Source organism: Molothrus aeneus, chromosome 18 (assembly GCF_037042795.1).
Source record: "Molothrus aeneus isolate 106 chromosome 18, BPBGC_Maene_1.0, whole genome shotgun sequence".
In the NCBI taxonomy this organism is placed as follows: Eukaryota; Metazoa; Chordata; class Aves; order Passeriformes; family Icteridae; genus Molothrus; species Molothrus aeneus.
This window is the reverse complement of record NC_089663.1, coordinates 11,422,391-11,440,759: the sequence shown is the minus strand read 5'-3', so window position 1 is coordinate 11,440,759 and position 18,369 is coordinate 11,422,391. Positions and strand designations below refer to the sequence as shown.

The window sequence follows — 18,369 nt, the reverse complement described above, 5'->3', positions numbered from 1 at the left end:
CTGCAGTGCCCACCAGCTCTGGCCTCTACAGCTTTCACACTGTCCACAAAGCCAACAAACATGGAACTGACATGCAGAACACCAACTAAAGAAAAAATTGTGGAGTTTGTTTACCCTTCTTATTTCTGCAGTTGATAAACCAGATATTTTGAGCTGCTCGTGCTCCTTATGTAGGTTTTTAAATGCTTCCATGAGTTCTTCATACTGTGAAATGAAATGGAAATTGTGCAGAATGAGCTCTGTGTCTAAGGATTTTCAGATCAACACACTGTTTTACTACTAAGACAGTAAATGTAGACATAGAAATAGGGTGAGAATAAGATAAAAAGGCATTTTCTCATTGCAAAAGCCTGTCAACTTATAGAGCAGAAATAAATCACAGTGCATTATCTTCCATTTGAAGAGACAATCAGAACTTCACAATTTCCTCCACAATTTCCAGTATTTTCACCTTCTGTAATACATAATGTATTTGCAAAACAAGAAGATGTCACTCGAGAGGGACAAATTAATAAATTACTCTCTCTTACTATACATCTGTGTATCCCACATATATAAATCAGCCCCAAAAGGAAGTGTTTGCTCTAACAACACTTCTGAAGGAAGCAATGGGGCTTGGGTTTCCAGAGTGGCCCAAGAGCAGAGCTGAGTGAACACGTGAGAAATGGCTGTGCCACGTTGCATAACCCTCACCACATCCCAGAGATTGATAGATGCAGCTCAGCACTCAGAGACAAGGAGACAGTGTGCTACTTCCACACCAGTACTTTGCCCACCAGGAATCCTAAACTGAGAGGCAGTGTGAAAGTCTGTGTGGGTAGAGAAATAACAGGGGACAGCAAGAGTTTAGAAATAAGGAGAGGAAATAAATTTAGATTCAACTCGGAGAAACGCGAGCTGTGGTAGAAGGAAAGATTATCTCCACAGAAACAGCCCTCAATGAGATGGGGAAATCTAAAAGGAGAGTATCAAGTCATTTTTTACTTCCTGGAAAGAGCAGTTGATATGAAAGGTGAATACCAAATGGCAACAGCAAAGGCCAGTTCAAACAAAGGCATCAGAGCCTGAGCAGTGAAGCAGCACCTCCATTCTATCAAACCCTGAGGAAGCAGCATCCAGAGCACTCTGCTCAGTCCTGGTTGTTTCAGTAGCAAGCACACACTGACAAGCTGGAAGGAATTCAAAAAAATAGCAATAAAACGGCTAAGGAGAAGATAAAATCACAAAGAGCTGGATTAGGTGGCAAATAATGGTGCAACAAGGAAAGCACAGGCTGGATGAGGAGGAACAAGTTACAAAATGCAGGAGTAAAACCCAACTGGCTTCCATGATGCCCCTTATGCACTCTGGAAATCCTTTAACAAGAATGAAAATGAGCAGGTGGTCTCTGAGCAACTGCATTCCCACTGCTGGCGGCCAAGAGTTCTCCTTTGTGTGTTTCTACCTCTGTCAAAAGAGGAGTTCCATAGAACTTTTCCCCATTGGAACATGAAATTTCAAGGCCAATGGCAGGATTCAAGCAAGGCAGAGCAGAGTTTGATGGATCATAACAAAAAATAAGGTTCTCACTTTTCCCTTTGGGTGCTCCACATGCACCTGAAATAAGGGACACACTCAAATGACCAAAAAACCACCCAGGTTCCTACATGGAAAGAGATCTCTGGCACCTGGAGCAAATCACTGAAGCCTGAACAACAAGATTAATGCCTGAAATTGTTTATTTCTTAAATTATACATTGCAGATATCCAATGTCTAAATCACAACACAGCTGGGAAGGTGGGAGTTTGGCTGAGTATCTTCTATAAGTAATTTACAAAAGTTCATTTTAGTTTCAATGTACACACCCACAAAACTTAACTGTCTTAAAAGGTGTCTGAACTCTCATTTTTGAAATTTCCCTTAAAAGACACCATTGCAAGGCTGTATCTAAATAATTCAGGCTCATTGTTTAATTCATTAGTACCTAAATATTTGCACTGTCATGTTATAGTGCAGTAAGGCATTCTATTACCCCAGCTTCTCTTCTGAATTAATCAGCAGAGTATTAGTTTAATGAGATGGTTCTATTACTGTAATCCCAAAAAGGAACACATCTTACATCATGGAAATTACGGAGGTGGATATTTATACACATTAAGACTGTGACATTCTGAACAAAACATACAATCTGCATTCCTTTCTCTCCCTGCTACTTCTGCTGAGTTATTTCAAGGTATAAATCCAATATTGTTAGAGGTAACAAAAAAATAAAAGGCTTAGTCAAGTCTCAGTGAGAGTGTTCAGCTTTGCTGGTGCAGAGTTAACAGATCAAGTTACCTCTTACAAACACTCAAACCCACTGTGGTTTAGCAGAACAAAAGACACAGAAAACTGGGAAAAATAAGTAAATATGTACCTCGGATAATAAACGCAAAACTTTGGTTCACTTCCAGTTTTACATTTCAAATCCACCCAGTCTATCTAAAATCAACATTTAATGCTCACAAAAGAAGTGGGAACATAATAAGTAGGAATGTCAGCACAGAGAAAAAGAAATCTTTTCTTTATTCACAAAAAAATAAATGGTTAAAGCAAAAGTGGAGTAAGGCTCATACAAATATTGGGCATCAAATACTATCACAGGACTATCATGACTACAAATACAATCAATGGACAATTAGGAGACATCAACTTTTGGGCATAACATTTCCTGGACTTGTTTGAAGTAGTAATTTTATAAAGTTAAAAATATCCAGGTCATATTTCATAGAAAAAACCCTCAAACCTGCTCAAAAATTAAGAACTAAAAGTCTGTCTAAGCCAAAACGGCTCTGAACATCATTTGGCACCCAGTGCTTAATGGGCTTAAGGACTTTTAATTCAGTGCTACTTATTAATACATAATTTCAGGGTTATTGGAAGAAAAGTGGTCAAGACATCAACTTTTTATTATGAATCTTTGCTTATCCTTGATTCCAACAAGCTTTTAACATAACTCACTTGGACATGTATGCCAGCATTAACTCCCTGGTTCATTTATCCCTCCTCCCACTGGCACTTTAATCAAGGTGAAACGTTGGCATTGATGAGGAATGGTACCTGTTTGTTGAAGTCAGCCACAGTATCATCCTGCAGGAACTCTGCTGGCACCTCCAGCTTCACCAAGAAACGTGCCAGGTAAGCTCTGGTCCTGAGTTCATTGGTCCTCTGAAGAAGCCAATGCAAGACAGGATGAATTACAGCTTTGCTTCCAGTAACCAGCCCTTGGCGAAAAGCACTCCTGCATGGAACCAACCAGGAGAAAATGCCAATAAATCTCAAACAAAAGAATGCTGGCTTGGAACAAAAAATCTGCAATGTTTTGACATTCCTTCTCCACTTGCCTAATGATTTTTGTAATGCTGTTAGAAGAGAAAATGCTCATGATGAGGCTTGGGTTTGATTAGCCTGCAAAAGAGAAGGCTGAAGAATTTGCACATTCCAGAACCTGAAGGGAGCACAGAATAGAGATGGAGAGGAACTTGTTACCAGGACAATGGGAATGGCCTCACAGTGACAGAAGGCTTTGAATTAGGAAGCAATTCTTCCCTGTGAGGGTGCTGAGGCCCTGGCACAGGGTGCCCAGAGAAGCTGTGGCTGTCCCATCCCTGGAAGTGTTCAAGGCCAGGCTGGATGGAGCTCTGATCAGCCTGGGATAGTGAAAGGTGTCCCTGCCATGGCAGGGAGTTGGAACAGGTGATCTTTAAAGTCCCTTCCAACCCAACCCATTCTGAGCTGGAAGTCTGCAGTTCAGGCTCCTGATTCTTCTACCTTGAGTCAGATAAAAACCCCGTAACACACTACAAGGATAAACCCAGCAGTGACAGCTCCTCCTTTCCTGTGACAGCCTTGGGGATGCCGGCAGAGCGGGGGGAACGCGGGATTTGGGATCACCTGGCACAGGTGAGACGGGACCGGGACCGGGGCTGGGCAGGGCCGGGCGGCGCCCTCTGCCGGCCCGAGCCGCCACTGCAGGCAGCGCCCACCTGGAGCCACACCTGGGACCCCAAAACATCCCCGGGGACACGGGAACAGCACCCAGCTGGGACCCCAAAACATCCCCGGGGACACGGGAATGGCACCCAGCTGGGACCCCAAAACATCCCCGGGGACACGGGAACGGCGTCCAGCTGGGACCCCAAAACATCCCCGGGGACACGGGAACGGCGCCCAGCTGGAACCCCAAAACATCCCCGGGGACACGGGAACGGCGCCCAGCTGGGACCCCAAAACATCCCCGGGGACACGGGAACGGCGCCCAGCTGGATCCACATCTCAGATCCCATCCCAAGATCCCTGGGGACATTGGAGCAGTGCTCACCTGAACTAAAGGTCAGTACCATATAATCCAAAAAAGATGTTTTAACGTGATTTGTAGGCAAAAAGGTACTCACAGGTCTGACACAGTCCCTGGAGGTTTGTATTTGAGGATTCCAAGCAGATTCAGCATTCTTTTTGCTGTTTGTTCTGGCAGCTCCTCTCTGATGTCCACAGCATGCTGAATGGGTTTTAAAATTAAATAAGTAATTATTCTTTATTATTATTCATATAGTAAAAAATATTGTAACTATTATAAAACAATCGATTTAATAATTACTAATTTTTAGGATAACCAATTATTTTTTTTTAAACTTGTTTGTCCAAGTGATGTTACGTATCTGACAACACTGAAAGAATTGACTTTATTAATTTACCAGACAACAGTGAGATCATCCCTTATATCACCAAACTTCAATTCTCTTCTAATGGATTTTCCTGTCAATTTACTCCAGGAATTTCTTCTCCCTGCTCGTGGGATCTCATCTGCGCAGTCACACTGACCACATCCACCCTGGAAGTCGGACATCCTGGCACAGGTATCCACTCCCCAGGTGTGTGAATGGTCCCTTCTGATCTCACACACACTTTTGGCACCCTCCCAGGACTGGGATATAATTGCAACAGCACAGTCGGGAGGTTCAGTTCTTGATCAGCTCCTGCCCTGGGTGCGTGCGGGACACCTGACACAAAGCCTGACTTTGACTAAACACAACTGTCAGTATGAACCAAGATCTTTCGTTTCACAGGAAAAACATCGTCATCAGCCTCTGGGCAGCAGGGATGCTGCCGTCCTGCCCCAAGCAGCATTTGCTGCTTTGCCAAGAGCACTCAGACGTACAGGCAGGAAGGATTCTTGCCAGGCACATTTATTTCCTGGAAGATTCATACAAGCTTCTTTTGGTGAAACAAACACTGCAGGATTATACTGAGCCAGACCTAAATAAAAGCAAATTCCAGTGTCAGGCCACCTCAGGAGGTGTGAGCACCTTGAGTGCCCTCCTTACCTTCGGGTCAATCTCCCCCAGAACATCACTGAGCAGCTGCAGCAGCTGCAGCGGCTCCAGGGAGTCAAACGAGATCAAATTGTAGCTCTTCTTGAAGGGCTCCTGATTGAGCTTCTCAACAATGACCTGCATTTGGTCACCCATAACTGTGACTCGGGAAAGCCTCTGCAGAGAGCACACAGCAGATGCCGGGGGGTCGGTGACTGGGTCCGGCCGCCCCTCGGCGCCGGGAGCAGGATCCGGGCCGGGCCCTGCCGGGGCTGCGGGATCGGGGCCCTGTCGGGGCTGCGGGATGGGGGCCCGGGCCGGGCCCTGCCGGGGCTGCGGGATCGGGGCCCTGTCGGGGCTGCGGGATGGGGGCCCGGGCCGGGCCCTGCCGGGGCTGCGGGATCGGGGCTGCGGGATCGGGGCCCGGGCCGGGCCCTGGCGGGGAGGCCTCGACCGGAGCCTCGCGCGCGCCGTTACCGCGGGGACGGTTGCCAGGATACGGGCGTGGCGTCACTTCCGGCGTTACCGGCGAGCGGCGCGAACCGGGCCGCGGCCGCGAGGTGAGGGGGCGTGGTCTTGCACTGAGGGGCGTGACCCAGGGTGGAGGGGAGGTGCCGAGCTGTGAGGGGGCGCGGCCTGGCCGTGAGGGGGCGAGGCCGAACTGTGAGGGGACCGGCACCGGCACCGGGACAACGACCGGCACCGGGCTCCTCTGGCGGATCGCGGATCGCTGCCCTCACAGCCGGCTGCGGCAGCGCGGATCCCGCACTGGGAGCCCTCCCGGTGTCCCCACAGCATGCCCCGGTCAGTCCTTCCCGCTGCGCCCCGCAGCCCTGTCCCGGCCCCTTCCCGCCGCGAACAGCCCGGGAATTGCGGCTGAGGGCGCTGGGGCACCGGGCAGGTCTCTCGTGGGGCTCCTTCATGGAACAAGTGCGAGCAGTGGCAGAAATAGGTCCGAGATTCAGCCTCTGGAGGATAAACTTGGCTCTGCGGCTCCTTCTGAGGGAGGTCGTTGTCGCATGTGTAGGAGATGTACAAACAGATTGCTGCAGTTACCCAATTAAGATTTCTGGCAGCCTTTGACAGCACAAAGGGATGTCAAGTGTGGCTGATGTACGTGTCAGGTGAATGGTTACTTAATTCCTTGGAGATGGAAAGGTGTGCAGAGGATCCGTGTGGAACAAGAAGAGCCAGTCCTGGGCCCAGGCCTCATCTGGGAAAAATGGCAAATTTATGTCCTCGAGGCTGAACATCAGTTGTCAGCGTGCCTCAAAGCAGCAATAAATATGTAGTGCATAAATCTGAAACAAGGACAGCAGCTTCAAAAACACCAAACAATCCGAACCAGACTATAAATTAAAGTCAAACTTGTTCATGGAATCTCTCAGTCTGCAAGTTTGTTCTCGCAGATCCTTCAAAAGCCATGCTTAGGCCTGAAATAGTTGGATTTTGGAGCCTCTCTGCTATTTCAATTAGGTTCTTGGATAGTCTTAGAATCCTATGTGAGTCCCCAGATGATGGATTAAAATATGCAATGAGTCATGTTAAATTGGTGCCAATTGAAATGCACAGGTTGTAAATCACTGCAGAATTTGACTCAGTAAGTAGCAACCATAAATGTAATACTTTGCAATTCTAAGCACTGCGACTAACTTAGATTAACTCCTCTTTTCCTCTGAGAAACAGAAAACGCTTCATACAATAATTTCATAAAATTTATTGGTCTTCGCAGAAAGGCTGGGGGGTGACACTGATTGATGTCTGAGCTCTTAACTGGTTAAATGAAGTGACAGAAGGGATGGACGGGTGCCTTGTGGTTGGGCATGAGAGCTGTGCTAGAGCCAGGAACATAATCCAAGTCTCCTGACTCCTGGATTTGAACTTTAAAAGCAGATCATGTTTCCTTTGTGCTTTCAGTCCATATACTGACCTTTAGGTATCGTATTTACCTACAAGTTCCCAGAAGAGATCTGCTTTCCTTTGTCATGCTTTCCTGGTATTAGTTTCTGTTTTCTCCGATGAGTATTTTGAGCATGTAGAACACAGAGAGAGCAGATGAGAATGGTATTTCTGATGGAGGTGCCTGTGAGTTCCCCATCACTTAATCCTGGAGAAACACTGTTTCTGTAAACACTGATACTCATCTTTCTTCCTCAGTGCTGAGGGTGGAGAGGGATCTGGGCTGGGTGCGCTGGGAGGCTGCTGCTCTGAGATTTTGCTTTCTATTGAGGTTATTCCAGTCCTCTCACCTTCCCAGAAGGAAAGGAACATTCCCCTCTTCTCACATCTCTGTAATGTTAAAGAAGAGGAAGGATGAAAACTTTAGATAATGCCAAGATAAGAAGAAAAAGAGATGGTGAGATGGAAACCCATGAAGTCTGTTCTGACTCTGGGAAAGGAGACTCCGTGACCAGACCTTGTTAGAACTGGACTGGCTGAACTTGTTGCCGTGTTTGAAAGTTCAAGTGATTGGAGGCAGGAGCAAAATCACACATTGGAGCCCAGTTTTGTGGGACTTCCCAACTTGGGAAAAGTGAGAGAGTTCCCACGACATCCTTAAGGTTTCATGTTATCGTGATCCTTTCTTCCACCGGGTTTGTGCTCTCCATGCACGCAGCCCCCTGGCTGCCCCCCTGCTGCTTGGTTTTACCGTGGTGGTGAATATTCACAATTACTGCCTGAAAGAAAACAATCAACCCTCTTTATCACAAGAGAATCCTCACAGATAGAGATTTTAAACTCTCAGTGCAGCCTTGGGTAAATATTACAGGAAGCAGCTGAGATTTGTTTATGCTTAACTCGTATTAAGTTATCTCAGTTTGGGTGATGTGCTGAGTCTTACAGACTCGAGGGCCAGTGTTCCAGTTTCCTTACTGTATAATTCTGGGGGCATTTTCCAAATTAGTTTGCACGGAGAGTGATACAGATTTTGAAGGAAAGTTTGACGTGAGTGTTGTTATAAGAGTTCAGCTCTACAGTTCCATTCAGTTCTCTGGATAGAATTTGTCTTTTATTTAGCTTGGGAAAGGCTTGTGGAAGCTGCTTATTGCAAAGACATCCTGCAGAGGTGACTTGTGGAGGAAAGAGGACGGAAATCAACAATCCAGAGCTCTCTGGATCTGCAGGCACAGCTTCACTGCTCCCTCCTGACTTTGTCCTCCCTTTGCAGCCACTGCTGTGCAGATGCTGCCGAGCAAAGTTGTGACAGAGCTCGACCGCAGAGAGCAGCAAATCCGAGTGGGATGAACCTGAGCGAATGAGAAGGCGGCTCCCCGAAGAGACATCACCTTATATGGGAACAGCACGGACAAGAGCATGAACGGTCCGGCCGGGCTGCTGAGGTCAGACCCCCAACCAGATGGAAGATGTTAGTGTGAAAACAAAGGGCTTTTAGGAAGAGGAGACAATACTTCTGCTTTGCTCAAGCAATCTGACCCCTCCTCTTTCTTTGTTTCTGTTATTAAAAATATTGTGCTGTATGTACACATAGGCCTGACTGTGTTATATTAAAAACTAATTTCTTTATGGCTATTCTAGAATCTAAATGCATCCCCAGCCTGTTTCTGGTTCCCACTTGCAGCTGTAGTGTGGTCAGCTAAAGCCTAAGGAGTGATCACAGACATCTTTAAAGCTTAAGCTTGTTTGTGCAGAACGTGCCTTGTTCCTGTGAGCTGAGGCATTTAAGACAGTAGCAGCAGCCAAGAAGTCTGTCTGGTTCTGAAGGTTTTGTCATATCTACAGTTGTAAGTGATTTAAAGTACTAAAGGATTGGAAGAAAAACATTAGATCTGTGTTGTAGGGTTTGTATATTTTGTGCTTTTATGAGAGTATTGTGTTGCATGAGAGAGGATCCTGATCCTTTAAATCTGGGGCTAATGGATTCTTATCCAAACTTGTGTCTTTCAGACTCGGAGCCTGGGATTTGGAGGTCGGACCTTGAGAGCTCTGCAGATTTCCAGCCCCACCTCCTGTGTGTACAGTGTCAGTGGTGCCCTCACACCTCTCCTGCCTCTGGGCCAGATGCACACAGCTGGATCAGAACACGCTGGGCAGCTGCAGCTTTGTGTGACTGTGCAGCAGGAGAGGCACAGCCAAGGTATGTGCCACCAACTGGCTCTGCTGAGAGGAGCAGTGACCTCATCACTCCTTTTGGTCCCAGCACCTCATGCAAACCAGGCACAGACCAGGTGGAATGGTGTCCCAAGCAATATGAGATAAGAAGCTGAAGATCTCTGTGGCCATTGATGACCCCAGAACCCCACTGCCCTGTGCCTTGCCTGGCACTGCCAGCCCTGTGGAGTGGGTGCTGTGTGTTCTGCCCAGCCCAGAAGAGTGTCACACCTCCTCTGCACTGGTGTGAAGTGTTGGGGCTGGAGAGTCAGGCCCAGAAGGAGGCTGGCCTGATGCTGGCTTCCTTCCATTTAGCCCCAGTTGTCCCAGCATAACTTCAGGCTGGCAAAGTCTGGTAATCCTGAGGGGAGATGATGCCATAGCAGCAACAAGACCATTGATGTGGTGTTAGACCACCTTGGAGGGTGCATGTGGCTGTGGATCCTCTGAGGTGGGAGTGTGGCATAGGATGTTATTAACAAGGAGGGGTTGGTTGGGCAGAGTTAACTCAGCTTTCTCTAGAAAACACAGTTTTGTTTCTTGTCTGAAAAATCCAAAATCACTCCACTGGTTGGTGTCAGGTTTACAGCAGTGTTTCTGAGATTAGAGCCTCCTGTTCAAGGTCAGATGCAATGGTCAGTCACCCCTTGCAGCAGATTCCAAGAACAATAAGATGTTTTAGGAATGTGCCATAATTGATTGCCTCTAAAGGGCAAATTTTGCTCTGTGCTGCCAAGCAAGGGCTGTTCTCAGTGATAAGTTTGCTGAACAAAGTCTGCTGAGGTTGGTGGAGTTGGTTTCATTCTCCTGGGAGGGCGGCAGGCCAGGACATTGCGCACACTGATCCCAATCACACCAAGGACCAAATCTGCAGGAAATCCAAGTGGCCTTACTGAGGTTCTGTGCCCACCTTCTGCTGCTCAGAGCTGGGTTCCCACTGCCACTTTCCAACAACATTGTTATCCCAAAGCACTGTTCTCCAGGAGGAAAAGGCTGAAATGCTGTCAAAACAGAGGATATAAATAAAGGAACAGTGATCAGTTGCTTTGTATTTTTGTTCTTCAGATTCTATTTTATCTCCATCCAGAAAAGTCTGTTGTTAACCTGAATTGGTGCAAGTGCTTGTGGCTTGTTTTTCAAAGCAAGCCTTTTATATCACTTTTATGTAATGTAGAAAGTATCTTCTGAACATACAATAGTTTTTTCAAACTTGACAGTGCTTTTATGAGTTAGATGAGCTGGGTGACATTCCTGTCAGCTTTGGAACAGAGGTGTCCTTCCTCCTTAACACATTCAATTCATGAGAAAGTAAAAATGTTAGGCCAAAGTTTTTAAAGTAATCAGCATGGGGCACAAAAATAGTCAATCTGAAAAATTAAAGCCTATGGTTTTTAAGCTCTTTTAAAGAAAAACAACATGGACAGGACACTGCCATTTGTGACAGAAAAAGTCAGAGTCTAGGTGCACAGCAACACAGCATGGGGGAAAGTTTTTGCATGACATCAAGGCCTGTTGCAGATAAATGCTGTTTCCCAAATGGCATCTGAAGGGTCAGGATGTCACCTCATGTTGTCTGTGTCATTTAGGATGGGAAAATAGAAATTATCTTCTTGTGTACATCAATTCAAAGCCAAAAGGTGTGAAAGTGAAACCAAGGCAGAATTTGATCCAGCTGATGTGTCTCATTCAAAAATTCTCTCACCTACTTGAAAATGACCATCTGACTTTTATCTTGGAGCGCATTTTGTTCAAGAATGGTACAAAGAAGCTGTCATGTTTTATTCTTATGGGCTTAATTGTCTTTTCTGTTTTGTCCAGACAGTTGTCTACACACTTCTCACAGACTCTGACAGGAGAGGATGATGTTAGCAGCTCAGTAAGTACCAGTGTGAAGGAAGTGGCCCACAAAAGCAACAGGATCTGGGTTACAGCAGAATACACTGTACCAATGCAGGCAAGTCTTCAGTTAATGTCAGTTCAATATTCAGAATTCAGATTTATGCCCACTTTTACATTCTTGTTTTATTGGCTCATGTTGTTGAACTAAACTTCCAGCTGAAACACTTAATTTCTCAATCTATCACCAGACCCAGATATGAAACTTAATATAAAATTGTGAAGGAAATTACTTCACTCTCAGCCCAAACAATGACAAGCACTGTTGACCTAAGCAAAGGGCTAAATAAGGATTGATGAGGTGTGGCAGGACCATGGTTTGGGTAGTTCCTTCTGCAGCTTCCTCCTATAGAAAGCTGCAACAATCTGAAATGTCAAGCTCCCTATCTTACATTTGAGGAGGACAGGTTGAAACTGTCTTTAAGTGGCAAAAACCCCTTGAGTAAGAGCTTGTTTCTTTACAAGAATTCAAACAGGAGGATGTGTGAATTATAATGCAACTGTTAAAAACCCTGTGAGGTCAGGGGTTCTCTGTGGAATCCATGGAAAGCCTCCCTAAGTGAGTGAAAGACATATCCACTTTTGGGTGTGTGTGTTAAAAGAAAGAGACATGACAATGTCATGAAATTTTAAGGTACTCCCTCTGCCTAGGCACTTACAGACCTCATGTATGTAAACCAGCTCTTTCCTTCACAGCCATACTTTTACTACTCATTAGAATTCCCAAATAATTGACTTCTGCCCAGCTGCCCTGCTGTATGATCCTGCAGTGAAGTCACAGCCTCCAGTTTGTGCCACCATGCAGCTGCCATAGAAACAGCTTTAGGTGTTGCAGGCTCATCTTGAATTCACTGGAGACATTTGGCTCATTAATTCAAATGTCAAGGAAAAATGCATCCACGTAAGAGAGCTTTGATCAGGGACTGAAATAATAAAAGTTTCCTAACGCGGGGTTTTCTTCTGCAAAGAAAATGTGGAAGTTCTCTGTGGGTTCATTTATCACATTGAGGTTCATTTCACTTCCCTGTGGGGTGGATTGGTTGTCTGTGCTTTGTGCTGCAGGCTGGTGTTTGGGGATCCTCCTCAGACCAAAGAACAATCTCTTCATCCTCCCCACACAACATGAAAACCTCAGTGCTGTCAATCTCAGTGAGATAACAAAACTCCAGGAGAAGGACTCCATGGAACAATGCTGTTGTGACCTAGAGTAGAATGGAAGGGTCTGGAACCCATCTTTTGTTGTAACCCCATGACTGTACATCCAAGATAAAAATGTTCTATTTCTAGTCTCTAGCAGCCAAAGAAAAGAATGAAAAAAAAAAATAGAAACTATTTTATTTCAACTGAAATGATGGAATTGATACTCTAAAGAAGTGAATTGTAATGAATTTTAGTTCCTCTCAGCCAGCTTTGAAATATATGCATAGGAAGCTAGGTCAATTAGCACTTTCATTAGCTCATTTACAAGCCCATATGTATAAAATATAAGATACATATAAGTTTCTACATTTATATCTCATCTTCTCCCTAATTTGGGGTTTTCCCACTGCCAGGTCCCCTCTAGTGCCCACAATGCCTCCTACAGCTCCTTCTGCTGATGTTTTTCAGCACTTGAGAGCAAATTCCATTCCCTTCTCATGTGGACAGAGTTATGGTCTGAAAAAGGCTTTGTCCAACAACAGGAAGGCTGCAATTGTTCATACAGTATCCGGGAAAGATATGCATGAGCTTCCTGAGTTAATGAAATCCTAAGGGTTTGTTACAAAGTTTCAGTGACTGCCAGTCATTTTGAAATGTCACCCTCTGTAGGCTCCTGCTGGGATGGTACTGAGGGAGTTTTGCTTTCAATTACATTGCACAGTTGACACATTCTGCCTTGTTCCCTAACCTTCCTCTGACATGCCAGGAGTTGGTCACTACAGGCACCAAAAATAATGGATGAGAGGTTTGGTCCAAACCTCTGATGTATAAAGTTCCTTCACAAGTTCCATTGGCAAGAAGAAAAAAATGGAGGAATCACTAAAAAGCAAAGCTGAGTGTTTATTTTCTACCAGAACAATACCAAGGTCAGAGCCCAGGAAGCTCTGCCATGTGGCTGAGATACTGAGGTAGCAATGTGGGGCTTTGGTTACACCCATGATTGTCTTCATGGACCAAATTCCTTTGGAAGGTAAATCTCATGAACCACACAGGAGGCCTCCTTTTCCTTCCTGTTAGTTATGGCAGGAGCTGAACAATTGCATTTTGGCAAGAAGGTTTTTTTTATTTTGGATTGTTCATTTCTGCCTGAGGCAGGGCACTGTTGCTGGCTTAGCTGGCTGAAGGACTGGTTTTTGTAACACCTTTTTCAGAAGAGCTTTGGATCAGGTTCCAGATGCTCCCCAGTGGATGATGACCAACAGTTTCCCTTTATAGGTTCATTAATTTTTAGTTCTTTAAAAATTAACACACATAATTAATGTCTTGAGTGTTATACAGTGAAACTATTCAGTGACTTTGCTGCTCAGGTAGCATCCACAAAGGTTGATTTAGTTTGTAATTAAATCTCATTCATTAACTTGGTTTAGAAGACACAAGAAGTCCCTCATGGAAGCTACACATCATCCAGCTAATGTGCTGCTTGTCATCACACATCTCTGGTGCAAGGCATTGCTCGAAATGCAATGACAGGAAAAATATTTCCTGCTTAGGAGCACTGTCCTTTACAAGGATGCATGCTTGGGAGATTGGGTTTGCCCCTTGGAATGGCTGTCTTGATGGAAATTCAAATACTCCTGATCCTTACCCTTCAGTAGCTGTGCAGCTCTGGTGTAAGTGAGCACATGGCTGTGGGGACCAGCAGTGAAACTGCCAATTCATGGGGCAGAGATCAGCAGCTGTCAAATGGTGCAAATTCTCACTGCTATTCTACAGCAAGATTTGTATCAGAGGCCTCCTGTTCATATTTCAGCTGTAATTAGAGACTTGGTTTAGGCTTGGCCCATACAAATAAGTGCAATAAGGAGAGAACAATTGATACCCAAAACTAAGAAAACCACCCTTATCTTTCTTGCTCTCCTGAGCCACCTAACTCCCTGTTATTCTTAGCAACATATTCCTCCCACTGACAGCTTCCCAGGTAATAGTACAGTGGCACAACATTGATGTATTTAAGTAAAAGAAGTTTGTTAATTTGAGTTTCTTTTTTGGCCTGTGGTTCTGAGTTCTGAAGATTTCACTGTGCCAATAAGCACAACATTCACTTCCCAAAATTTAATTACACTATGTAAGTGCAAACATTCCTCAATGCCTTCTGAAGAGTAAGTAGTAGTGCTCTGAAAAAGTTGTGTAAATTGGCATTCTTTACTCAAAAAGTCTGTGCATTCAGGACTGTACCTGCCTGAGTGACAAATGGAAAGTTTCTATATTTTTTTAGTTTTATTAGTCCTCCAGGAACCAAGGGAAATAAGGAAAGCTTGGGAACACAGCCTCTCAGCAAAACCATTTCTCCATGCACTGGTCAATAGAATTGCTTATTCAGCTATACTGGTTTATATTAGGGTAAAATCACTATAGCACAACAGATGTGTGATTCAAGTAAGGTGAAAGGGTTTTGTTTACACAGGTAAAATTTTGCTGGTGGTAATATCCAAAGAGTAAAGAATTCATCTTAATTCCCAATCCCAGTAGGGGCACATATATCTGGAAGCTACAAACAAAAAAAAATTATATGTTTACAAAGTGAGCAGATGTAACACAGGTTCTAGACAGAGATAAGACAGCTCTGAACAGGTCAGCTCTGAGCACAAAGCTGCTACAGAGGAGGCTTCTTTCTATACCACCAAGAGCAGATGGAAAATAACCTTTACCCTGAGGGCCAGAAGAAACCTCTGATCCTGGAAGGAGTTAGGAAAACTCAAATAAAACCTGACTGACCTGCAGGCTAAAAGCTGGCCCATTAAAAATATCTCTGGAACCACTGAACACAGAAAACAAGGGCATTTCATGTCTGTGCAAGCAAGAAGATAGAAGAACATGTCACAGTGTGGTGTAAGGAATGAGTCACTGCCTTCAGAGAATACAAATCATATACTGGTGAATGGGAAGCAAATGATCTCAGGAACTCTGATTAAACCACTTAGAGTCTCCCAAACTTAGCTTGCAGTAGGATGTGCAGGAGACAGTGGAATCAATTAAAAGCTTGCTCTGCACTGGTTTGTTGGCATCAAGATGGCAAAGCAGAGCAGCAGGGACTGAACCCAAAAAGAAAGGAGGAAAATGAATTTTTCTTTAGGCATCTCTATCTTCAGAATACCTGGAGAGGGTAGCAAGCAGAAGGCTGAGCTGCTGGCTTTTACACCAGACATATCCTCTCTAAGAGTTTCCTCTTTTGATACTCGAACAGGCAACCAACTGTAGAACAAATTTTGAATAGCAATGACAGAGGGATCTGTGAGTATCTGCCACTCCTGGAACTGACCCTTCAGCTAGGCAAATTCCAATTCAAATTATTTATTTAAATGAAGGTGAACAGGGCTTAGAGATCAGTCAAGTATAGCAGTCAAGAACAATCCAGCACTTTGAGTCCTGCCAGCATGTCTGAGACAGCAGGCACATGGGTGTTGTTATCAGGGCTTGGATATTGGTGTCATTGTGTGGTGTAGAAGGTCTCTTAGTTTAATATAATGATTTTTTTCTGCACTGCCAGCTTTTCATTGTCACGTTTAAAGACTCTTTTTGCTCCATGCTCCATGCCTGCCTATTGATCCATGAGCTGATGTGAGCTGTGCACCAGGAAAGTCAGGGTTTTGATAGAATAAGAAACTGGAAGTTGGTTAAGGCTCCCTTGGTTCCTGCCACTCTCTACTGATCAGAGAATGGAAGATGCTGATGTCAAGAATGCTGAAGTGTGCTCAGGAGTTCGGAGCTGGTCTGGAGTAACATGAGTTTAAAGCTGTCAGAGCCTGGGCACTCTGTGACCAGAGGATGTATTTTCTTGAGTCAACAAAAATTGCTGCTTTGCTGTGGTGGGTGCGTGCCCGCGGGAGTGCGTCGGTGTTGAAACAACTCGTGAGGTGTCGATTCAGCTTCGCTGGGGTGGGTGATGGCAACACACAAAAACAATCCTCCTCCAGACCTGCTGATCCATCATCATTATCCCTATTGTGCTGTGTCAAGTGCAGAACCCAATGGGGAGGATCCCTGCTGAAAATCCTCTCGGTGGTTGGATGAAGTAGCAAATGCTGTTTGCTTTGATTTATGTTGGGAGTTGTTGCAGAGCCACCCTGTGAAATGTTGTGCTGCTGGCAAGCTGCTGCACCAGCCAGTCCAATGAGAACCATGAAAATGAAGAATCTGAGCCGATGTGTACTGGTGAGTCCCATGAGAACCATCAGAATGAAGAATATGAGCTGGGGCTGACCCTTAGACAAGGAGCCTCTTCCCCAGACTGCCAAAAGTGGTGCTGCTGTGGCAAATGCCAACCAACTCAGAAGCACCATGAGCAGCTCTTGCTGAAGGAAAAAAGGGCAGCACATCACAACCTGAACTGGGTTCAGCACCTGCTGCTGTCTGATTGCACTCTGAAGAAAGCCAGAAGTCATCTCAAAGCATGACCCTGAAGGAAGGAAGCTCAAAAGATGTATCACCTAAAAAATGTGCTGAGCATTTTTCTGCCCCAGCCTTGTCAGCTTTCTACAGCCCTGGATTGTGAGGCTCTGGAAAGAGGCCACTGAGTGAGTTTCATAACTCACCATTGAAGGCCTCATGGTCCAGCCAGATCAAATACTCTCATTTTAGATGATTCCAGTGACACAAAGCATTTTCTGAAAAGCCCAGTGGGTTCTCTTTGTATTGCTCTTTTTAGCTTGAACCAAGGAATTACAATGAAAAGTACTTTTACCATTTTTGTGTAATATTTTCGGGCATTTCTTTCTTATTTATTGGAATTAAAATGTGGGGCTTTGGCCTCCTGTTTGCTCTTAGCTTCAAGGAGGCCTTGCCTCCTCTACCTCCTCCCCTGAACTTGTGTGAGTAGCTTTGCTATGATGTGTAAGGCCAGAGTACATTCAAGGAGCAGCAAATTCAGGGTAAATTAATCTGTGCTCCAACACCTTTTCTATTCTCTATTTTTATTCTATTTAGACATGTTCTATTTTTGTAGAAACAAGGTGAGAAGGATTGTAACAGGTGTGTTCTGCACTCCTTTCAACAAAGCTTTGTTCTTTCTGAGCTAACCCAGCAGTTTGCCATTTCCATTTCCCACATACATTTTAAGATATATTGCTGGCAGATTATGCCACTTGTATTTATATCTGCAATTGAAAAATGCATTAATTGTGTTAATATTCATATGGCAGCATCTTATATATCTAGAGTGGGAAAACACTACTGTGGGCATTTATGCATTTCTATTCTACCATATGAACCAATTCTCCTTTTGAAACTTACACCGAATATTCATTTATATTCCTATCATTTCCCCACTTCTTTTGGTCCTTTTTGTTTTGGCTGGTTTTGTAAAAAATTAAGCATTTTACTAATATATAGCTGAACTAAAAGGTCTTAATAGTTTTGTACTGCCTGAAATTCCCACTGCCACTTTGTCAGTTCATCTCTTCCTGATGATTCACCTGCTCTTATGAGAGGTATAGTCATGTTTCTGCAAAAAGGACTGTGTTCGGTATCTCAGAACGAGGTAGAAGGTACATGAACTTTGCTTTTATAGCAAAGATTAATTCTGCAAGAGGATAAATAAATAATTTGGTCACTGTGGATGGAAAAGTGATAGTTTTCAATGTGCTCTGCTCTCTTTTGCAGGCAGTTACTTGGTCCTTGCACTGATTTAAGCTGTGCCAGGGTAGGTTTAGGTTGGACATTAGGAAGAATTAGGAAGAATTTATTCCCAGAAAGTGATTAAATATTGCAACGGGGTGCCCAGGCAGGTGTTGGAGTCACCGAGCCTGGAAGTGTTTAAGTAAAGACTGGCGTGGCGCTCGGTGCTCTGCCCTATTTGACAACGTGGTGTTCCGTCACAGGCTGGCCTCGATGATC

The 18,369-nt window shown here is 44.7% G+C and overlaps 1 protein-coding gene across 1 annotated transcript in view; it reads right to left on the bottom strand.

Annotated features, from left to right (window-relative positions):
* Nucleotides 1–5,508, bottom strand: part of IFT81 (intraflagellar transport 81) — a 37,278-nt gene extending 31,770 nt beyond the window's left edge. The window contains exons 1-4 of the mRNA XM_066562232.1: nt 5,344–5,508; nt 4,414–4,517; nt 3,080–3,260; nt 115–204 (exon numbers count right to left, since the gene is read on the bottom strand). Of these exons, the coding sequence (XP_066418329.1) occupies nt 115–204; nt 3,080–3,260; nt 4,414–4,517; nt 5,344–5,487 (519 nt within the window). The 5' untranslated portion in view covers nt 5,488–5,508. The remainder of the gene's footprint in view (nt 1–114; nt 205–3,079; nt 3,261–4,413; nt 4,518–5,343) is intronic.
* Nucleotides 5,509–18,369: the final 12,861 nt, after the last annotated feature.